This window comes from Podarcis erhardii (genome assembly GCF_964252035.2).
Source record: "Podarcis erhardii genome assembly, chromosome: 14".
NCBI classification, from domain to species: domain Eukaryota; kingdom Metazoa; phylum Chordata; class Lepidosauria; order Squamata; family Lacertidae; genus Podarcis; species Podarcis erhardii.
The window spans coordinates 10,377,846-10,402,117 of NC_138503.1; the positions used below are offsets into that span (position 1 = coordinate 10,377,846).

Below are 24,272 nucleotides of genomic sequence, written 5' to 3' on the forward strand. Positions count from 1 at the left end.
GGTTAGAGTGCCAGACTAGGACCTGGGAGATCAGGGTGTAAATCCCTACTTAGTAATGAAGTTCACTGGGTGACCTTGGGCCAATCATAGCCTCTTAACCTACCTCGCAGGGTCGTTGTAGGGATTAATTTCGAAGAGGGGTGGAGAAAAAGGTGAAGTATAAATGCTCTTCTGCTTACCTGCTGAAGAAAGCTAGATCTCAGTTGCCAACCTGTATCCAGAGATCTCCATGTGGTTGCAGTTGGACCCGTGTCAGTCACAAAATGTGCCTGGGGAATTTCAACACTACTTTTATCTCCCCTCACAAAAGGTTGTGCGCGCGCTCTCTCTCTCTCTCTCTCTCTCTCACACACACACACACACACGCACACACACACGACCATTGCATGCACTAGCATCTCTAGTGCTGTGCAAAGCTCAACTTGAAATGGTTACACAGCTTTTGAAATGTAAATTAGGTTTTTCCTTTCCCTTTAATTCATTTGTGCTCCCACCAAGAAATCTGCATTTGGACGGAAAGTGTTCTGCCACCCCCTAGAGAAATTGTATACCGGAAAGTAGATTATGCAAGTTCAGGTTTATTTGATGGTGCTTTCTGACCCCACATCCTCATTTCAGGATAGGTTCATCAGAAGAAATGTCTGAACCAATATTCTTTATAGAATGTGTGCTCCAGGTACAAAACTTAATTTAGAAATTATCTTTAGTTGTCTATGCTTACTCTCAATTTTTACCTGGAGATAGCTTTTTATAATAATCAAGCAGGAAACAGGTTAACCTATCTGGAGTGTGTGTGAGTTATGTATATTTTAAATGTTTCTTTGAATCTTCTCATGAAGGAGGAGTTAAAACAAACATTTTATATATGTATAACTCATACATCTATCACAAGGGTAAATTGATGCATGAATACGTAGCTACCAGAAACTATATAGGGGTTAGTTACGTCCAGTAGCCAAGAAATTCCTTGGCTGTTAGCCCAGCTTAAAAGGAATCTAGACACCACGCCCTGGACACATTCACAGATGGCTGAAGTTGTCCCTGCCTTGCTGAAAGCTTGCAAAGTGATAACTTTCAGGTCATGTAGGCTAACTGGATCCTGGCCCAAGGACTTGGCCTGAAATGACCTGTCATCCAGAAATTTTGCAGCTGGTTCCTCCAAATCACATTCTTCCATAGCTTAATAGCTCCTGAAGATGGATCAGCCAGTCAGAAGTGGAGAAAATGTGGTAATTCCAGGGCAACAAAAGGAAATACTGTATAGCGGTTATGTCATGTTTGAGTTGCAAGCTAGAGCAATTTTTTTTTATGTAACCATTTCCATGCTTAACTTTTGGAGACCAACATATTGTGCACGTCTTGTCCTTGTCATCCAACCAGCCCCAATCATTTTGCAGGTATCCAACCTTTGGCTTTGCCTTTCTCTAGGCAACAAGAATAATGCTAGGACTGCATATATTTAGTTGACTTTGCTAAAAGCGTCTCTGTTTCATCAAGGGCACAAAGAACTGAGAGGCGACATGCCTGCTTTCCCAGGGCAATTTTAGACAGCCATTTTATGTTATTAAATTATATGTATCTCTTCCGTGATGGAACCTCCTCCTTTATTCCAAGATAGAACTTAAGTCATTAAAGGCATGTTAGCCCACCTATGAAAATTTCTTGGTGAAGGGATGCTAGATCCATGTTCATGTAGAAGAAATGGCCGACCTGGAGTTCTATGCAGAAGTGCCATGCAGTGGGTGTGAAGAGTTGTCACCAGTAGTGGAAAAGGAGCAGATTGCAAGAGGGAAAGCATAGTTTTCCAGATTTGTCTGCAAATAGGATTCCTGATTTTCAGCAGCAGAGTTTTTGACCCCAGAAATGGGAGATATATTAGAGCTCTAAACAGTCAGAGGGATTCTAGGTTGCAAGGGACTGCTTCATTCAGCAATACCTTTGTCTAAAATTAAAGTGGGGTTGTGGCCACATTCTCTGAGATGATCATTTCTCACCTTCACTGTCCTTCCCTTTCCTTCTAATTTCAAAGGAATCAGATTCCTAGATAGTAAGAGAAAGACTAACATTCTGGGAATTGAAACAAATTTATTTGCTACAGCATGAAAAGTGTTTTAGCTGTGGTACTTGGCACCAGCAAAGAGCATCATTTATCATTAGCTCTGAAGTAGAAGCCAGAAAATTCTGGCTTCTGCTCTGCTGTGATGGATACATTTCAGCCCAAAAGGTGGCTCTAGTCTTTCATGAGGGGCACTGTAGGTGCTTTGTGCTGTTTGCATGTGAAATATATTTGATTCAGTACAGCTCAAAGTTTGAGTAACTTCTTGAGATGCAGCCAGCTTAGAGGTTTTTGGATTTGTCTCCTGTTCCATGGTGTTTACTGGCCCATACAAGGGTTAATCCTGACAAATCTGGCCTTTCTTGTAAGGAGTTATTGTGACTGCTGAAGCCAGTATGCTTACTAGAATTGTGCAGCCTGGCCCATCTCACAGGCTCGAAGTAATTTCATCTTGCTAGTGAACTGATTGAGTCCACTTCTGCAACTCTTGATTGTAAGAGTATTTATTTTGGTCTGCTCAGAAGAACACTCAAGGAAGGAGTGGGGAATCTGGGAGTTCAGTCAATAGTAAGAGGACAAGGCTGCCTTATATCCTTGCTGGGTTTTGAGGCACACAAGCAGTGTTAGAAACTCAGATATATAAGCTAGGCACCAAATGGCGTCTTAGACCAAGTTTACAGTCTCCAAAATGGAATGTCTACTTGACATTTTTTGGTAAGGAACTCTAAAGTCTTATTTTTTCAAATAATGGACTGTGTTAAACATTCTCAGTTAAACATCTGGCTAGTTCAGATGACAACCTTGAGCTAGGTTAAGAGCTTTGAGAACTTAAAGAAGAAAAGCCACTTGATCCAGGGACAATCCACATAATTATTGGCCTGTTCCAACCTTTTTTTCTTAATGGTGACTGCTCCTGCCAAGGCTGCACAGAAAAAGCATTTTGGTTCCAGAAATTCATTCTGATTGTGCAGATAAAATATAACTGATAGAATTCTACAGATTGAGCATAAGTGTGTGAAAACAGTCCAGATCCAATGATCCCCAGGCATTCACCTCCAAATGGTGGAGATGTCAGGCCCCATCCGGGTGCTCAGGCACCTTCACTTGGTCTCAGATGATCAAAAGCCCGGTGCAAAATGCGCCTGATGCCTGGCTAATTTTGAACACTACACACAATGTAAGAATAAGGAATTTGGTTGGCTTGGTGCCTACCTTGCCTGCTGCTGGTTTGTACAGTACCTCATGTCACTTCTGGATGCTAACACAAGCTCTGCCATCTTAACACTAGATGACAGAATTTGGAGGCGAGTTCCTGCTGTGGGGACCTCTTTTGCTACCTGATTGGTTCATCTTCAGTAAAGTGCATTGCTTATTAGTGACTGGTACTTATTTGCAGGCTTGGGGAGGCAACTGAAATGAGGAAGACCTTGTTTTTTTTGTATTGACCACCTGCCCACCTTCTTTGGGGTATTCATTTTCTTCTGCCCATTTCACTGTAATTTGCACTTCTTGCTTTTCTCAGTCAGGCCATATATCTCTTACTGAGTTGTGTCCTAAACATCAACTATTCTGTAAGTGACAAGCAGAATCAGCTTTAGAGCAAGTATGATAATTCCAAAAATGTAGAGTGACTGCTTTATGGGGTAAGGTATTGTTTCACTAAGGGGAGATATAGGCAGAAATAATTGTTTCACTAGGTCATGGATGGGGAACCTGTGGTCCTCCAGATGCTGTTGAACTATTACTCTCATCAGCCCAAGGCAATGTGGTCAATAGTCAGGGAAAATGGGAGCTGTAGCTCATAGTCCAGCAATATTTGGAGAGTCAGAGGTCCCCCACAGACTTTCGATCTGACCTACCTCTAGATTCCTATTTCTTTGAAAGCAGGATACAAAATATATACTAATTACAACCAGGTTTATGATGCTACACATAAGCATCATGGAACAAGTTTATTCTATTCTTGAGCTACGGTGATTGAAATGTGTGAAGTTAAGATAAACTACAGTTGTTTAGTGAGATGTGGTTCCAACCACATGTGTCTTGAGTGCCGCGTTGTCACTAAGAGAGTAGTGCTGTTGGAGTATCCCTGCTCTAGGGGGAACCTTTTCCTATTTGGCTACTTACATTCATAGGCAATAAAGATCTAGGCAGGTGGGCTGGAGTGTGATGCCTTTGTGTGTCAGGGTATTATTGATACCAGCAGTGCATGTTTAGTAACTTCAGTATCTGTGGTGGAACTGAAAGAGAGCTTGTTGTCAGCAGGCTGGTAAGGATGTGTGACTGGGAGTTTGATTGCATGGTTTCGGCAGTAGCCGAACCACTGCTGAGTAATCAAGAATGAAATAAATTTACATAGAATTATATATCCAGATGGCTTTTGCTTTTGTTTGGGGCTGGTGAGCATTCTTGATTGCTAAGGATCTGGTACTTAGCCAGCTTCAGAAAGGCTATAGCTAAAAAGCATTGAGGATTTATGAGGCATTGCTATAGCTTACTTCAAGGTGACATTCCTCTGCTTTCTCAAATGTTGTTTTATGTGTGCTGCTTTTACATGTTGATTTTTCCCCCACCATGGAAAATACCATGTAGCCCATACCTTTTTTGTTCTTTATGTATGTACACCAAGAAGCTGTTTCACAACACAGTGACCTAATATAGAACACCTCTTTGGCATTAGTAGAAATCCTTATGCCTCTTACAGTTGTAAGCACTCTATTGATCTTTCATATTGGGATCAGATAGATTCCATTTAAGTCAGTGGTTTTCAACCTGGGGTGCCTTGAATGATGGTCAGGGGTGCTGCGGGCTACACTGGCCTCTGTCCCGTTTTCCTCCCCTCCCTCCCCTGATGCCCTCTTGCGTCTCTGCCTCCCAAAGGCTTGTGCAGCTGATTGTTGCAGCAGCCCTGGCTACAAGCTCCCCAGGCAAATGGTGCCTCTGGGGCAGTATGAGGAGACACCTCTCTTTGGGGCAGAGGGGACAGCTCAGCAACCAGAGTGGCAACTGCAGCTGCCCAGAGGACTCCCAAGGAGAGGGGAGAAGAGAGAATGCTGAGGGAACACTCCACAAGGCAGAGTGTTCGAAAAAGGGCGAGAGGCTGTCAGCTCTGCAGGCAAGGGGTGACATAACTGGGCTCCTGCGCCCAACAGGGGTGCCACAGAAAGAATGCAGTTGATCAAGGGAGCTGTGGACCCCAAAAGGTTGAAAACTTCTGATTTACGTAATAGTTGGTGTTTCTTGGGTGGGTGGGTGTTTTTTTTAATGAGATGCATTCAACTCTAGTTTAATGGGAAAATACATACATTTGTCAGGCAGGGATACTGTACAGGGGTCCATGAAGACCCAGTGGGCACTCACAAATTTCTGGTACCTTAGTCATGCATTTTTCTCTTCAGTTTTGTTGCAGGTAGTATGTTTCTGCCTTGCTGTGAATTGGTGGCAAGCATGAAGTTATCAGCCTTTCATAGTTCCAGTTACAGATAGGTAGCCGTGTTGGTCTGCCATAGTCAAAACAAAACAAATTCCTTCCAGTAGCACCTTAAAGACCAACTAAGTCAGTTCTTGGTATGAGCTTTCGTGTGCATGCACACTTCTTCAGATACACAGATACAAATTTATTTCATTCTTGATTACTGTGTATCTGAAGAAGTGTGCATGCACACGAAAGCTCATACCAAGAACTGACTTAGTTGGTCTTTAAGGTGCTACTGGAAGGAATTTGTTTTGTTTTATCAGCCTTTGAAAGTCATCCCATTACTTACTAGCTAGTGTTGAGAGATGAAGTCTGTATGGCACAGTCTCTTATCCTGAAGGACTGGTTGCCTTTGCTTGCTAGTAAGATACTTTAGGGTTGCTCAGTATCTTTCCTGCCTACCCTAGGGATCAGAGTTTTTAAATATATAGGATCTGTAAAGTCCTTACAGAAAGTAGAAGGATGGGAGTGTTTAAAAATTAAGCACTGCTTGGTTTGATATATATACAGTGGTACCTCGGGTTACATATGCTTCAGGTTACAGATGCTTCAGGTTACAGACTCCGCTAACCCAGAAATAGTACCTTGGGTTAAGCACTTTGCTTCAGGATGAGAACAGAAATTGTGGTCCGGCGGCGCGGCGGCAGCAAGAGGCCCCATTAGCTAAAGTGGTGCTTCAGGTTAAGAGCAGTTTCAGGTTAAGAACAGACCTCCGGAATGAATTAAGTACTTAACCCGAGGTACCAGTGTGTGTGTGTGTGTGTGTGTGTGTATAAATAAGGAGAAATATAAATAAGGAGAACTAGGGAGAAATAAATTTCAATGTATGTTACATTGCTGGTATACTAAATTTATGTAAATACATGAGGTGTAGCATTCTTTTTAAACACACCTGCTTCTCTAGGCCAATTGTGGTCTAAGTGTGGACATTTCCACTATATAAATATCTCCTTTCCAAGTTGTCTTTCTGCTGGCTGCTTTGTGTTAATAGATGAGAACCTCTCCTAAAGAGTGTAAAAGATTGACCTCATTTCTTTCCAGTTATGTCAAAATAATATATAGGTTTTGGGATGAATGTTTGGAGCGTGCTTTAATTTTTTTGTGTTTTCATCTGTGTCGTTACAGTAGGCAAATTATATCAGTGCTGTAGGGTTCCTCACTTCAATTTGATATAACGGTTGAGAAAAAACAAAATTAATTCTAAGCAGTTATAATGAAAGAATGTTATAGAATGTTATATATATTTCCTCATGGAAATACAGTTGTTACATGAGTGATAGTTTGGAAACATAATTATTAATCTCCTCACTCCCTTTGCATTTTTGGAACTCCAGAGATATGGAGTATCTCCTGCAGTCCTTTATGATCTACTTGGTGATGAGGAGAGAGTGTAGTTAGGAGAGATATTTTGGGAGGACAAAGCATGGGGTCTGGGGGTGTTTGGTTTTTAAATAGCCTGTATACACCTGCAGGTCTTGGAACTGAGAGCTGTCATTCCTGCCTTGACTGTCAGGTGGCACCGTAATCAGCGGTCTAGAAACTTTGGCATGTCTTAGTAATCAACCTAGACTCTTGCAGGGTAGGCTTTTCTGCTTCTAGCTCCACAGAGGCAGATGTGGTTTTGTGTCCATCAATGGGTTTTACAGAGGAAGAGCAGCAGGTGGTATTTGCATATATGAAGGGGTGATGACTCTTTTTAGGCCATGACACTGATTCTGTGTCCTAACAAAAAAAACAGAGGAAACCAGAGCATGACAGATTTTTTGAAGTGACACTCCATTCCCACCTTTGTTGGCAATGGTTCTTTTAAAAAAATATATAAAAGTTGTTTTCCTGGACAGTATATTTTCTTTTATGATTGCCAAAATTTAGGAAGTTAGATTGGCTTCAACCAGAGCCAGGGCCTTTTCAACTCTGGCTCCGGCCTGGTGGAACGCTCTGTCTCATGAGACCAGGGCCCTGCAGGATCTGATTTCTTTCCGCAGGACCTGTAAGACAGAGTTGTTCCGCCTGGCCTTTGGCTTGGAGCCCATTTGATTCCCTCCCTCTCTTTCTTTTTTCCTTCCCTTCTCCTGCGCTGAGGCTAAATTTTAATATTTTAATATTTCAATATTTTAATGTTGTATTTTAATTTTGTTTTTAAGTTGTAATCATTCAACTTGTTTTTATTATTGCTTGTAAGCCGCTCTGAGCCCGGCCTTGGCTGGGGAGGGCGGGGTATAAATAAAAATTATTATTATTATTATTATTAAAATTTAACTTCTGGTCACCATTGACAACTGCATTTTGGGACCCTCTGACTGGGATACAATTAAAACAAGGTAGCTGACTACTTGATCAAAGGCATCCTTACCATCATAGAATATGTAAGTGTGGACTTTTATTTATTTTATTTATTGAGTTTATATCCCACCTTTTCTCCAAGTAGGTCAAGGTGGTGTACATGGTTCTCTCCCTCTTCATTTCATAAGCCATCACTTAACCTGGCATCTTAGTTTAAGAGATGCCCTTTTGTGAAGTCATATTCTATTTTTGGCTGTGGGTTGAATCCAATATCAGTCACAACCCTATGTTTCTGCAGATGTACTGGGCAAGCAGTCTTATCAAAAGTTCAACACTATTGGTACTTGCTCTTCACTGGTGTATTTATTTTGCCCTAGCACTTGAGATTTATTCACTGAGTGCACCTGTTCAGAAGGATGATGCAAGTCTGGGCAGTAGAAAAGGAGTGTGTATGTGTGGATCGTCAATGCAGAATTTTGGAAGACGAGATAGTGGCTATGTTAAGTCCAAAACGATTCACTTTCATTGAGAGGGTCCTAGATCCCTTACTATATGTTCATGACCTAGTGCATGAAGCTTTAAAGGGACTTTGAAGTTGGTGGTAGTCAGGTATGTGCCATTTGACATTATAACACACTAACACAGCTTGCTCATCTGGCAGTGGCTGATGTAATTTTTTCGGAGACTTTTTCTCTGCAGTCCAACATTTGCACTTGCCAGTAGTTTTCATTGCATGTCTGGCTCTGACAATCTGTTTAGTTCCTGAGCCTAGCAGGAGTTTTTGCACAGGAGGAGAACACAATGTAATTACTACCTATAGGGAGATTAATGATTCCCAGCTCTCTTCTTTCCCCATCAGCCTGTCTCTGGTATTTTATGTTGAGCAAATACACTGGTCTTGTTTGCAGCTCAGAAGAGATGCAGAGGCTTGCCATTGAGAGATGTGAAGCTAGGCTTCAATTCTTCCCTTTTCTCCCAGTACCTCCTCTGACATGTATTCTGGTCAGCAGAGTATATTCTCTCATGGCCTTCTTTGAAAAGCTATTTCTAAGATTTTCCTTCCTTCCTTCTCTGGCTTCAAAAGCTGCAGGGAGGATAGAGCTACACATACTCTCCCTCCCTTCTGTCTCCTTTCTTCACCCCGACAGCTGATAAATGATACTACATTTGTTCCATGGCAGAGTGAAATATGAAATCCCATAAAGCCACCTCACTTATTAGATGGTTCTCAGCAAGCTGCTTATTATGCTCTGTGGCATAATGCAGATTACAAATGTGACCAAATGATAATTAGCAAAGCTGGAGTGGCAATTAGTGTTCTTCTGCTGAGTGCTGATTACCTTTCAAAGTAGAAAGCAGCTGAAGGGTTTGCAAGCCTGCAACTACCCTGACTCTAAATGCACCAAGAAGTGCCCAGATCTGTATACAGGGTATTTTGTGGTGAAACAGTTTCCATCTTCCAAGATGAAGTGACCATGGTTTCTTGCCAAGTATTTTGCTTTAATATGTGGGGGGAGGGAGCATCTGCTCAGGATTAAAGAGCAGGGTTTTCTGGAGCAGCTGGTTAGTTCCATTCTCTGTTCTCACAAGCAACAGGTAGATGTTTCTAGTGTCTTCTGTGGCAGTGTGACCTTGATCCTCAACTTTAATTGATAGGACTCCACCTGGGAGCTCTTCAGAGGATGTCAGTCCAGCTGGCAGAAATTCTGAGAAGTGTAAGTCTACCATGTTGGGGCTGTAGATGACATTCCTTTCTAGGGTGGTGTCAGAGCTGTTGCCAGAATCAAGGCAAAATGTGCTTTAGATTGTTGTGAGACTGCTCTAGGGAATTGTCCCAATAAGCAAATTCTCTCTTAGTCAGGATAAAGGGGTATGCAGCCACCACTGAGACCTTTTCTTGCTCCCAGACACCTTGGGAATCTTTGCAATCTTTGCAAATGCATTGTGATTACAGTGTAGCTACTTAGTCTCTAGGGATGCGGGTGGCGCTGTGGGTTAAACCATAGAGCCTAGGACTTGCCGATCAGAAGGTCAGCGGTTCGAATCCCCACAACGGGGTGAGCTCCCATTGCTCGGTCCCTGCTCCTGCCCACCTAGCAGTTCGAAAGCACATCAAAGTGCAAGTAGATAAATAGGTACCGCTCTGGCGGGAAGGTAAACGGCATTTTCATGCGCTGCTCTGATTCGCCAGAAGCGGCTTAGTCATGCTGGCCACATGACCCGGAAGCTGTACGCCGGCTCCCTCGGCCAATAAAGCGAGATGAGTGCCGCAACCCCAGAGTCAGTCACGACTGGACCTAATGGTCCTAATGGACCCTTTACCTTTTTACTTAGTCTCTGCATGCCTGTTTCTTTTCTGTCTCCATGTCAATCTTTATCAGAAGGCAGTTCCTAAGCTTGAAACTAAGCAAATTGGCCTGATTTCACAAATGCAGTCATTGGGGCCCTTCTCAGCAAAATGTGACATACCCCACCATGCACAGAAGACTGCACTTCTTTTGCCAGGAGACATTTTAAAATGCAAGAGATACAGTGGTGCCCCGCAAGACGAACGCCTCGCAAGACGGAAAACCCGCTAGACGAAAGGGTTTTCCGTTTTGGAGGCGCTTCGCTAAACGAATTTCTCTATGGGGTTGCTTCGCAAGACGAAAAAAATCTTGCGAGTTCCCGCGGGTTTTTTCCGCTCCCCCCCTTTCCTAAGCCACTAAGCTGCTTATCAGCTGTTCCGCTGATAAGCCGCCTCTCAGCTGATCGCTAAAAGCCGTTAGACCGCTAATAGCGCTAATCCGCTAAGCCGTCAATGGGCTTGCTTCGCAAGACGAAAAAACCACTAGACGAAGAGAATCGCGGAACGGATTAATTTCGTCTTGCGAGGCACCACTGTATAAGCCAGGCTCAAATCCTCATCCTCCCAAGCATGACTTACAGCAGGGATCGCTAACCTGTGGCCTTACAGATGTTTTTGAGCTACAGTTCCTATCAGTCCTAGCCAGCGTGGCCAATAGCCAGGGAAGTGGAGAACTTTAGTTCAGCAACATCTGAAGGGCCAAAGAATAAGCAGCTCTGGTTTAGAAGATGGATAACATGAGCTGAGTGTTCAACCATGTTCTCCCTCCTCTATTTGCTGGTTTTACTTTACCCATAGTTTGACATCAATCAGGCAAACTATAGTTGGCACAAACTTCCAAACTATGGGTTGAAGTAGATTTGAAAACCATGGTTTGGCAGTTAAAACTAACCATAGTTACCTGATGGTTTGAAGGGTTGTCTTGGCTATGTGGGAAGTGTACTGAGAAAGTGGTACATCCATAAATACAGGTTAGATTTATAGCCTTGTTCTAACATGCTAGAAATGTGTAGAAATTATTTTTTTTCTGCAAGAGAGCATTTGGTCTTGAAGTGAGGGCTGAGGGAACTGGTACAATCAAGATACAGACTTACTGCCTCTGAGAGAACTAGGCCATAAGCTTTGCTACCTGCCTGGGCAGATACATCCAGCTCAGTCACTGCAGATTAAACTGGCATCCAGTATTAAATGTTGATGAGATTGGATTTGCTTTGTTCAGCTGTCCAGAGCAAGGATATACACAGAAGGAGAAGGAGCCAAATGCAGGCAAGCAGGCAAAAGGCACTCTGGGTGTTTCGTTCTGCTATGTTAACATGACTGGAAGTGAAAATCCATCCCCAGAGCTCAGCATTGCCCACGTTCTTGGGCACCGAACCTTGCCAAAGGGAAGGCAGCTGTTTCCCTCAGTTATTGCTCATGTGATGGGGAACATTTAATGAGAATGTGTTCACTGAAGGATAAACATGAGGGCTTTCCCCTCCTCATCCTCTTTCAGGGGCACTAGCTAACATAGAATTTGCCCTTTCCCACCATTTTCTTACTAAGTTTTTGGACACAATTATTCCTGAGAGTTGAAGGGAGCTCAATATATTTGCGATGATACTGTACAACTCTCCCCTCCCAAGGATTGTTTTGGGTACATTGTAGAGATGTAATTCTGATGTGCAGCACTGGGCACACAAGAATCCACTTGCTCTCTTTCATTGCATTTAATTACTTTATAAAAAGACATAGCTAGTTGGGGAGGGGGAGGGGGGGAGAGGGATGGCATCAGCTAAGGAGGATTATCTGACAACTGTTCAAAAACCAGAATTAGTTTGAATGTGTGTGTGTGACTGTTGGCAGTAATGTTCCATAAATAACTCCTGATTTTATGTACATGAATGCCCATGGGAAAGAGAGTGTGCAGGGTATCTTCTGGCAAAGGGGCTTGGAGATTTTTGCTTTTGGTTCATCTGAGACCAAGAACAGCAGGCTATAATCGCCAGCAAGCAGGCAGATTTCCCAAAATGACAGCTTGAAGCCTTTATCCCCCTGATTGGAATGTGTCTGCTCTTACCAGAAGATACCCAGGGCCATCACTTGAATGTTGAGTGGCATTTGGAACAATTTTTGAATTAACTGATTATTGGAGGCAGCAAAAGCCAAATTGGAAACCTTGTACTCAAAAACTGATTCTGTCTGAGCAGCCAGCATCTTCATGCTGCAGATTCTCTTTCAGGGGTGGCTGAGGGATTTCCTTTATAAGGTGGTTACTTAAATTGGGAGAGGGAGATAGTTCTGCTTTGAAAAGAGATGGGCAGGTTGGATAAGGCCCTGAAATTGCCTTTTCTTCATATGTGACATATCACCTGCATATTAGTGGTGATTTTCCTGCTCTTTGTGGTAGCAATGTGATCGCTTGGTGGCAGGCTTCAGGGGATAACTTGAACCTGCCATATTGGAATCTGTTTCTATAGAATACACACTGGCCAATAACCAGTGCCTAGTTCTCACCAAGGCGGTAAACCTATGTCTGGCTTGTACCACATCAGACTACAGATGCAGAACTTGTGTGATTTAATGCTTCTTCCTACAAAAATAACTCCAGAGTCGGGGAGGGTTAATCCTTAAATATCAAGGAAAAAGAGGCCTAGTCCATCCCCTACCCATTGTGCCAGTTTTAAGTGTGTGCGTGTGTGCGTGCGCACACACATGCATTCTGTCCATATGAGGTCCCGTCTATAACTCAGAAAGAAGCTTACTACCTGGGTGAGAGCTAGGCCTTGGTCTCCTTTTCCCTTTTAAATAAGAGCTGCATGTTTAAGGAGGCATATGAGGAGGAGGGCGCTGGATGAGTCAAAACTTAATTTGTAAAATGCTATAATTTCCATTCACAAGTTGGGGGTGCAAAAAGCACCTAGATTCTGTCCTCCAGTGCTGAACATATTGAGTAAGAACTTGTGACATCTGCTCCTAAAGCTAAGATCCAAGTGGCAAATATAGGGCCTAAATGCCAGACCATCTAAATTTGGGGGTGTTGCAGACATAAGGAAGACCCAGCTGCCCTTATCCATCTGTATTCATTTGTATTTTCTCTTTTTCCAGATGGAGTCTCCAGTGTCCACCCCTGCAGTGCTACCATTGCATCTTCTTGTTCCTGTTGTCAACAGTGATATCTCATCACCATGTGAGCAGATAATGGTACGCACTCGCTCTGTAGGGGTGAACACATGTGATGTGGCTCTTGCTACGGAGCCAGAGTGCTTGGGCCCCTGTGAACCTGGCACCAGTGTCAATCTGGAGGGCATCGTATGGCAGGAGACAGAAGACGGTAGGTGTCCTTCAGTATGTTTGTTTTAAGAGTAGTGCTGGTCAACTGATGGTTTAAATGCTGTATCCCAGCCTAGTTCAATTTGTGTGGCATTGCACAAAATAAATGTTGCCCCAGAGGACTCTGCCATAATGCAAATTGCTCTTAATTGGGTCAGTATTGTTCCTTTGGAAGTGGTGTAGTCCAGGGTAAAAGCTGCTCCAAGAAGGCTCCTTTCGCTAGGCAAAATGAGAACACACTGTAGAGGCTTCTGGGGTGTACCACCTATTCTTGCATCCTATCTTCTTCAGCAGTTGCACTTCTTCACAAACAGTGAAGCAGCACTTAGGTATTGAGATAAAAGACTACACCATGTCTAAAAACTTGGTCATGCCTGTTGCCTTGATTTTGCTGTTCTGGGTTCCTGTATTTAGGCACGTGAAATATTTTTTCCCTTCACCTTTAGAGTGCCTGTTTTACTCTGATTATAAGCTAAAGGGGGCGGGGGGAAATCACTTGATTTGAGGCCAAAGCATCTTACCTGCTACATATTTGCACCTTGTTTGAATTCTATATTCTGCCCACTTCCTGACCTTGTATTTTCTAAAGCCTCCTCCCAGGGCCATTGTTCAGATTAGTCTTTTATGTTGGAGGTAGAATGAATGTTTGCCAGGTGTGCCTGCTTCTAAAAACAGTGAGTGCATTTTCTACCCCGGCAAGCCAGTCCATGTTCTGCCACCATCACTAGCCCATTGCCTCTACTCCTTAAGAGATGTGATTCATCTACACAGACAGCCAGTAGAAACTGGGAGGTAGGCAATTACCTTGAGTGAAAGTGATGCAAGGACAGCATCTTGCTGAGAAGTAAAATATATCTCCTTGGCCTGTTACATATCCATCTTAATATGATGCCAGGCAGAGTGGAATTGACAGGTTCTAAGCAGTTATTATTTGAGAAGAAAGCCCTGACAGGTGCTCTTTCTCAGATTGGTAGGTCTGCACACTGGTGTCTCCAGTGCTTTTTGTGGAAAGGCTGAAAGAGATGATCAGTGAGCACTGGATCACCTATTATTTGCTTTTTGTAGTAACCTTCTCTTGATTGATGCTACCCACCCCCTTTCTTCTACACTCTTATATTTACCAGGCACATATCAAAACTTTGATGTGCAGAGGATTTGCCACAGGGTCTCATCCCTCTGGAATATCAGAATACTGTGGGACAAGCCCATTATTCCTCTGGATTCTGTGGTAGTGGCACCCATAATTATGTAGTTTACATATCTCATGATATGGCAATGTCCAGTCCTCCTATATGTGTTTCAGAGAATGCTGTTTTAGGAGGCAGGCAGAGTATGGCACTTGTCTTACGCTGCTGGCTGCCTTCCCTCTTGCTCTTGGCTTTTAATGGTTTTTGCAGCCTGTCCTTTCATGTTAGTCTTTTTTCTTTTCTTCTTTAAAGATCAGCTATGATTTCAGGACTTGCCTAGGAGGTATGCTGTGATTCCTGTAGCTCAGCTATTTTTAACCTGTACTCATTCAGTGCAATGTGTGCAAAGATCTTGCCTGTGAGGCTACTCTTGGCTGCTGCTTGGTCCCTGCTGTCAGAAGTGATGATTTTTCTCTCACATCAGAGGCTGTGCATCCTTCAAAGCAGTTTGGAACTATTGCATCATTGGCTGACTTGAGTATGTGGAGTCTGGTTAATGTATGTGGCAAGAGGTTCCTGCCACCCTCCCCACTTAATGGATTTCAGGTTAATGTTTACAATTTTGCTAGCTTAGGTCATTTCTCTTACATTGTGTTAGATGCTGAGCCAAAATATACATATGACAAATAGCAGAATTTTATTTCCGGTTATTTTCAAAAGGAATTGAAAGATACCAATAATAATAAAAAAGGCTTATCCTTCTTTGGTTTCTTAACATGTAAGCACACCTTTCTCATGAGTCCTAGTTCTCTTTTCTGTGTGTACAATGCTGTTGGTGCTCTAGTGTCCCCAGCTGATGTTGCCACATAATGGAAGCTGGTAGAAGTTGAAATGAACAACAAAGCAAGGAGTAGCCATCTTAGTACTTCATGAGAACAGATAAAAACTCTCCACAGGATTTCAGCAGGTTTGATCAGTGTGGGCGGGTAGCCCATAAACTAAACAAGGTTAGTTTATGAGAACACGTGTTTTTTAATGACCTCCCATGGGTAGTTTCAGGTTTGTACTCTCACTTGGTTGTCTGCGGCAGGTAAAAATCCCTTTCAGGTTGTCTGGCAAGGAAGGGTAAAATAAACTGGTACATTCTGTCCTTTCAGGCCTCTGTGTCACAAATGACTGATGTCTGTATTTTTGTGGCAAGGTGAATTGCTACATTTTTTGTGGAATTGTTTGCATGGCTGGGCTACTCTCTGCTTCTGAGGCCGTCAACTTATGCGACAGTTGTAGCACTTCTCTATGTTCCATAGGCAGCTATCTGCTTAGCATGGCAGCAGCCTTCTAACTTCTGCTTGTTCCTTCTGCCTGCCTTTCACAAGGATATGTTGTGTTAAATACTTCTGTGGACATTTTAAGGCATTTAAGACAGCTGTCTTAGCAGTTTTCCTAATTCTGTTAGGCGTGATTCTGATCTGCCGGGATCTTTAATGGATCTAATTATACTGGAATGCAGCACACCACTTGCTGCCTTATGAGTTGCCAGGCTCCCATTTTCCTCTTGCTGTGATTAATGCCACTGGGGGTTGGGGAGGAGGGAGAAAGCCTTGTAACTAAAGAGGGCCTCCTGTCTCTCCAGACCTGCTCCATGTGGGGGAGGTCCAATTTCAACCAACCCCTAAAACTGATGATTCAGGCACCATCACTGCTCACCTGGGAAATATCTCAGCCAATAGCAATAGTGCTTAGAGCTAAAAAGCTATTGTCTGACATGGAGATCTTCATAGCAACAAGGATCACTGCATGGCAACAGCAGCTGCTGCACAAAGGAAACGTCAGAAGCGTATTTTCCTGAATCTCGTGCCTTTCGTTTTATCTTGGGGTTGTGATGTTCCCTTTTTTTGTTTTGAGAGGGGTTCTTTTTTGTGAAAAAAGGTGGCAGTTCACACAGTCTCTGGGTAGAAGAAGGCAATGCCATTATGGTGATTTAGTGCATACAAAACCACTTGAATTTTGCATTGCTGAAAACTCAAACTTAGCAAACTGAGTTGTATCCAAATTAGAGGATATATACAATTTTAAACCTTGCATCGCCCTAGCTGCCACAGTTTTAATATCTTTTTTCTTTTTTTTTTAATGAAATACAGTCCTCTCCCTGCACCCCCACCCCAGCTGTCTGCCCTAGGGGCTAATGATTATAAGTCATGGGAAACAGAAAATGATAGGTTTTGTGAAAGCAGACAATTTGGAAAGGAAGAAAAATGTTTCTTAAGCTGTTGCTTCTCTTCATAGCAATGGAGACTTGGGGCTGATTAAAAAAATATGTGGAGATGTGCACTTCAGTATTGGAGTCGGTTAATGTACATTTATGTATTTATAACTATTATTTATAGCTATAACTAGATACTTTACAATCCAAAATAATCCTGCAGGTTTACAGTCTAATAGATATCGAGACATAAGGAAAAGGGACAAGGATGAGGCAATAGACTTGAAAGAAACAGAGGAAATGTGGATGCAAATAAATGAATGGAAAATAAGTAACCTTAAAAATGTTGGCAAAATGGCACCTGGGAGGTGAATGCGTGTCATTTATCCCCAGTGATGTCATCAGCATTCAGGGTCTGTGATGCTTGTGTAGTCACATTCCATGCAGTAGTCATTTTCTCCATATGTGTGCCAGGGAAAAATGCATTATGCTTGCAACAGAAATGTTTCCTTGGGGAAACCTTTCTGGATACCCCTACAACATCTGAGTTACAGCTGCATATCTATTACATACAAAAACAATAGTCTCAAAAGACTCTTGGTCTGAAAACAATCTATGTCTCTTAATAGTTGCCATCCCTCTGCATCTGAACTTGCCACCTGTAAAAGGGCTGCAGTTTGGAGTCTCTGACCAAGGAGTCTTGCCTCAGCAGCTGGATTTGTGATTTTTAGATGAGCTGCTGCTGCATCTCTTTGGCCCTATAAAAGTGGGGATTATTATCCTGATTTGCTTTTAGAAAGCACTAGGGATGAGCTTAGGAATAGCATAAAAAAGCAGGGTTACTGCCAGAACATGGTAGGTTTGTAATGCTTTGATAAGGTCTCTCCTTCTCCAGTCTTACAGCAATTCCAAATGCCTTAATCATAGTTGGCTCTGGATTGCTAGTGCTGGCTGAACATAGCCCTTCCACTTCTCTCTTTCCCCCTCCCTCCCCAACTAGGGTGGTTCTTCAGAGGCAAAGGCTGCATCGCAAATCATCTTGCATTTCACAAAATAATTCTGAATGTATTTGCTGGGAGGGATTTTTTGTGTGTGATTGATTGAGGTAGGTTAAATCTAGGACACGGTGTGTCGGGCAGGAGTTACAATTAGTCTTGTGCTTTGTTTGGTTGCCAGAGCAGCAGGCAAAGGGAGGGGGCAGCTCAACCACCGCTGAGGTCTCTGCTTTACAGAGCTCTTCATCTTTCTCCTGTGATCATGGCAGCAGGCAGACTGCCAGAACGTCCTTCCTAATCTGACCTGCCAGCTCCGAGATGGAAGCAGCTGCTGGCGTCTTGCCACGCAATTAACTTGTAAGGCTCTGCAGGAAAGCAGTGTGTGAAGCCTGAGCATAAAGCTTTACAAAGCAGCCTTGCATTGAAGGGCCGGAGCCTGCTGGATGATGGTGACACCTGCAGGAAGATAGATTCTGGAACTTCAGGAAGGATGTTGGGTGCAATGGGAGGTGGTGTGGGCGACAGAGGAGCCAAGATGCTGAGAGCTTTCTGAGGAGCCAGGGAACCTTCTCCAACAATTAAAAAAAGTAAAAATAAAAATAAAAAAATCAAGGCTTTGTCTGCACTTCCTAACATTCTGAGTTTCACAGTCCCACAGTCAAAAGAGCTCTCACCAAGACAGCCAGCCTGCCAATGAACACATTGCAGACCCCCAGTCCCATTGGTTTCCGGACCCTTGATCATGTAGGTCACCCTCCTCTGCACCCATTTCAGCTTATCAATATTCTTCTTAAATTGTGGTTCCCAGAACTAGACACAATATTCCAGGTGTGGTCTGACCAAGGCAGAATAGAACGGTACTATTAGTTCCTGTGACCTGAACACTATACTTCTGTTGATGCAGCCTACAATAGTATTAGCTTTTTTTGGTGCTGTGTCACACTGTTGACACATTAAACTTGCTAAGACCCCTAGATCCTTTTCACATACACTGCTGGCAAGCCATATGTCCCCCATCTTATATTGGTACAGCTGGTTCTTCCTGCCTAAGTGTGGAACCTTACATTTGTCCTTATTGAAACAATAATGTTCAGTTGGGCCCAGTTCTCCAATATTTTAAGGCCATATTGAATCCTGAATCTGTCTTCTGTGGCATTAACTACCCCTCCCAGTTTGGTGTGATCTGAAAATTCCTTTCTCCAAGTCATTTACAAAGTTGTTGAACAACAACGAGCCCAGGACAGAACCCTCTGGCACCCCAGTTCTTGTTTTCCAGGATGACAAGGAGCCATTAGTGAGCACTCTTTGGGTTCTGGTAGTGCACATGGCAGATGTTGGTAGGGACCTGGAAGAACAGACTCAGATGCTTCTGTGGTGAAACCCAGAAACTGTAGGTCATTAACAAGTGCTTGCTTCTGTTTGAGAGAGAATTTTTTGACCCCAAATTGAAAATGAAGATTACAAAGGTCGCTATATTTTCCTACAGCTGGTTATTTCAAATATTTGCTCCTTCTGAGACTTCATTATTGACCTATAAACTAAATCTGCAGACAAAGAGTATCCTGAGTGAGTGCTACAAATTTTGAAACTGGACAGCTGAGCACAGCTGGCCTAGGAGTGCTTATGAGTCTATTCTATACAATCAATAATCCTTTATTGAGATCCCCACTCCTGTTTTAATATTTTCTTGACACGGGATTAGAGAGACTAGTTCCTCAGTAGGGCACGTGTTGTCTAGTACAGAGTCTTTACCCCCCAGGTTCTGCTCCTAAAGAGAGAGGCTCAAAATGAATGCAGGGTGGTGCAAGTTTCAGCCCTCGGAAGTTGTTTGCCCTTGGATGGGGTTTGAGCAATGGTGGAGAATCTCCAACATGTGGACCTGACATCTTAAAGCATTAGCTGTGGGATAGTTACAGTCACAGCTGACAGGAATACTCCTGATTGTTCATTTACAGTGGGGATTGCATTTGACACTGTTCAGATTTGACACCAAGGATAAGCTCCATGGTTTTCCGTGGAGAAATCCATCTAACATCATGAAGTCAGGTGTGTAGTCTCACCTAGCTGTTGGATGTGGCTCTCGAGAGGGTTGGCCATGTATTTATCGAGTCTGCAAAATAAAAGTGGTGCCCCACCTGTGGACTTGATTCTTCTGTAAATGCATGATCCATCATATGTTTTGGGGAATACAAAGATGAGGTTAGTGTATGTGTTTATAAGCTCTTAAGCTGTTCAGTAATAGAGCTACTTTGGGCACCAGCTTTTGGCCAGTTTGACTGGCAGAGAAAAAAATGTGTTGGAAAGGTAAAGGTACCTCTTGTATTGGACCTATACATGTGCCCAGAGGCAGGGGTTGGCCGTAGCTGTGAATTCCACCCCACAAGAGCACCTGTGTTTCCTAATAATACTGCTTTCTGCAGAATTGAAGATACAACCAGTGCATTAAATAAACATAGTGCTGTTTATAGTAGCAATATTATCAGAATCCTGACCTTGAGGACTATTCTGAACCGTCTACAGCCACGCAACCAGTAAGGTGGGGGTTCTTCAGTTGTATTGATGGCCAAATAACTAAATGAATACAAAGCCCCAAGCAAGTGCTACCTGAGTTCTGCTGCAGGCTTTGGTAACTGTCTCCACCCACACTTGTTCTGACCTGTTCAGCAGGATGTTTCTGCACTGTGGCTAAGTTGTAGGCTGAGGATAGGGCAAGATTTGCAAGAGAACTGAGTGTTCACAATCCTCCCTTTTGCTCCTGCAGGTATGCTGGTGGTGAATGTCACCTGGAGGAATAAGACTTATGTGGGGACGCTACTGGATTGCACGCAGCATGATTGGGCACCACCCAGGTAAAGCATAAGGCAAAAAGGCTCTTCCTGTAGTGTGCTTGGTGACTTTTTCCTCTCACTCATTATGGGATTCTGCTAGAGGATGGATACTTTGATTTTGAGCAATGCTGAGAAACTGTCATACTGTAAGGAGAAGGGAATGTATAGGCACATGTAGCAGGCTGGAATAAGAACTAAAGCAGTTGCCCTGTTCTGTCCTAGGCAGGAAGAATTATTCTGATTTAAATTTGAAGTTCTCTGTAGCCAGTGTTGCTGTCCTATCTGATTACCATGCAGTTTGCCATTGATGCAATTTCTCCCTAGAGAAACTGAGTTCAGTTACTGTACCTCATCTCCTTTGAGGGAGTTTAACTGTTGCACTCCTCTTTGTATCAGTATGGTTCCTAGGGACAATCATCTATTAATTTGGCTTGAGTTCACATCTTGTTTTAGAAGTTGTGGAACAGTCCTTCCATTTTTAAATGCTTGAAATAGATATGTTAAAAGCTAGAAGTCTCAGGATTCTAGCACGGTTCTGCAGGTGTCTGAAAAGAACCCTAAGGGCCATACAGTCTGCCTCCTCCTGGTTTAGAAAACAGTGTATGTATGCCTCCTGTTTGTCTACTCCTGGGAAACCCAGCCAAGGATGTGTGTATATAGTAGCCTTGCAGATAAGAGCAGGAGAATTGTGCCAGAGACTCTGGTGCTCTCTCAACCACTTTGGGGTAGCTTTTGAGGCAAGAGCCAATTGCAGAGGGTGGGCATGGCTTGAGGTCTAACCTTGAATGTTCCTAAGCCATGTTCTATTATCTCCTAGGTTCTGTGATTCTCCCACCAGTGACCTGGAGATGCGAAATGGTCGAGGGAGAGGCAAGCGCATGAGACCCAACAGTAACCCTCCCATGAATGAGAGCACAGCAGCCTCTGATAGCAAAGGGACAAGTAACAGCAGCAAGACTCGGGCAGGGGCCAACAGCAAGGGACGCAGAGGCAGCCAAAACTCCTCAGAGCACCGCCTCCCACCCAGCGGCACAACTGAGGATGTCAAGGCCAGCCCTTCGTCAGTGACCAAGCGGAAGAGCAAGCCCCTTTCTGACATGGAAGTGAATTCAAGTTCTGAGGACTCCAAGGGGAGCAAGCGTGTTCGCACAAACTCTATGGGTTCAGCTGCTACACCAATGGCTGCGGCAGCGGCAGCTGCTGCAGCAGTTGCAACAACAACCGTCAAGGTAGAACCCACCATTCTCGATAGGAACTGCCCCTCCCCCATTCTCATTGATTGTCCCCACCCCAACTGTAGCAAAAAGTATAAGCACATCAATGGACTCAAGTATCACCAGGCTCATGCACACACAGATGATGACAGCAAACCTGAAGCTGATGGGGATAGTGAGTATGGGGAGGAGTCATCTCTTCCAGCTGACCTGGGCAGCTGTAATGGTGCTTCTGGTAGCCAGAAAGGCTCAGTCTCCCCGGCTCGATCAACTACCCCCAAAGTACGGCTGATGGAACCGCACAGTCCCTCACCATCAAGCAAGTTTAACCCCAAGGCTGCTTGCAAAAAGAAGCTTGGTGGTGAAGGAGACCCTGACTCTGGTGCTCTGTCCAATGATGGCTCTGAGGATGGCCCTCTGGTAGCTGATGAGACAAGCAATGATGGCTTTGACTCAGTGGAGAAGAGGAGCAGTGACAAGGAAAAAGCTAAAAAGCCTGTCAGTGTCAAGCCTGAGAAGATATCATCAAAGAGCATCAAGTCTGCTCGACCCATAGCCCCAGCCATCCCACCACAAATCTACACCTTCCAAACAGCTACATTCACTGCTACCAGCCCTGGCTCCTCCACTGGCCTCACCACCACAGTGGTTCAAGCCATGCCCAACAGTCCCCAGCTGAAACCTATTCAACCCAAGCCAACTGTAATGGGAGAGCCTTTCACAGTCAGTCCAGCACTTACTCCTGCCAAGGACAAGAAGAAGAAGGATAAGAAGAAGAAAGAGTCCAAGGAAATAGAGAGCCCCTTGACTCCTGGGAAAGTGTGTCGAGCTGAGGAAGGCAAGAGCCCCTTCCGGGGAGAGCCCAGTGACCTTGGGACAAAAGGGGAGAGTCTGTTGAATGGCTCATCTGACCCCCACCAGAGCCGCCTTGCCAGCATCAAGGCCGAGGCAGATAAGATCTACAGCTTCACTGATAATGCCCCAAGCCCATCCATTGGGGGTGCCAGCCGACTTGATAGTGCAGCACCCACGCAACCCATGACTCCGCTTCATGTTGTTACTCAGAATGGTGCTGAAGCTAGCTCTGTGAAAACAAATAGCCCAGCCTATTCTGACATCTCAGATGCAGGGGAGGATGGTGAAGGCAAGCTGGAGAGCATGAAGGCAAAGGACCCTGAGCAGCTTGCCAAGGAAGGGGCCAAAAAAGCCCTCTTTCCCTCGCAACCTCAAAACAAGGACTCTCCCTATTATCAAGGATTTGAGGCTTATTACTCTCCAGGTTATGCACAGTCAAGTCCTGGTTCCATTAATCCCAACAGCCAAGCCACCATAGACAGTCAGGCCCTGAAACTGAAGAAAGATGAGGAACCACCTAGCCCAGAGGTAAAAGTGAAGAACGAGGTTTGTGAGGAGAAGAAGGCAGACCTGGGTCCTTCCAGCCAGCAGCCGTCTGTCATCCAGCAGAGGTCCAATATGTACATGCAGTCTCTTTACTATAACCAGTATGCCTACGTGCCTCCTTATGGCTATAGTGAACAAGGCTACCATGCCCATCTGCTCAGCACTAACCCCACCTACCGTCAGCAGTACGAAGACCAGCAAAAGCAGCGCCAGAGTCTGGAGCAGCAGCAGCAGCGTGGGATTGACAAGAAAGTAGAGCTGGGGCTAAAAGAGAGAGAGGTGGCACTCAAGGAGGAATGGAAGCAGAAGCCGTCTCTACCTCCCACACTGACCAAAGCACCTAGCCTGACTGACCTGGTCAAATCTGGACTGAGCAAGACCAAGGAGCAGGGGAGTGATGTAGCCAAGTCAGTCATAATTCCCAAGCTGGAGAATTCCTCAAAGCTCCAAGGCCAAACTGTAGAAGGCCTCAAGGGGAAGTTAAGTGAAAGCCATCTGGGGAAAGAGACAGAGTCAAAGGCAGGTTTGGACTGTGGACGGCAGGCTGAGGTGGACCCAGTACTCTGGTACTCACAGGTAAGCAGGAGTCTTTTGGGGAGATGCAGTCTAGCTGTTCTCTAGATCAGTGCAGTAATACTGAAGAGCACAGGGCTTCAGACTGGTTCTCAGAGACAGTTTGCTACTTGGTTGAGTCAGACATAGCTTCCAGTGGGTATTGTGTTGGAGCAGTGGCCGAACACTGGAACCAGAGTTATCCCACTTTGCTAATTAGCAATGTAGTGGCACAAACTGGATTAGGGGACAGAAGCAGACTACTGGAAAGTCGAGTTCAGTTTTGGGGGGATTTTGACATGTGGAGTGAACATTGCTGGGTTCTGTTCAGATTTTGTTGAGGCTCAGAGATGTGTTACATGGAGTGAAAGAGGTTTCACAAATATCTCTAGCTGAATGACCTATATGTTAGTCTCTCTTGCCTCCCCTCCCCTTCCTCTCAGTCAATAGGGATCTTGAGTAATTATCACATTTTGATA

At 44.1% G+C, this 24,272-nt stretch overlaps 1 protein-coding gene across 3 annotated transcripts in view; it reads left to right on the plus strand.

Annotated features, from left to right (window-relative positions):
• The window catches only part of ZNF609 (zinc finger protein 609), a 102,899-nt gene that overhangs the window by 72,462 nt on the left and 6,165 nt on the right, over window positions 1–24,272 (plus strand). For all 3 annotated transcript variants that reach the window (XM_081838704.1, XM_081838706.1, XM_081838705.1), the window contains exons 3-5: window positions 13,249–13,474; window positions 20,560–20,647; window positions 21,444–23,817. In XM_081838704.1, the coding sequence (XP_081694830.1) occupies window positions 13,249–13,474; window positions 20,560–20,647; window positions 21,444–23,817 (2,688 nt within the window). The remainder of the gene's footprint in view (window positions 1–13,248; window positions 13,475–20,559; window positions 20,648–21,443; window positions 23,818–24,272) is intronic.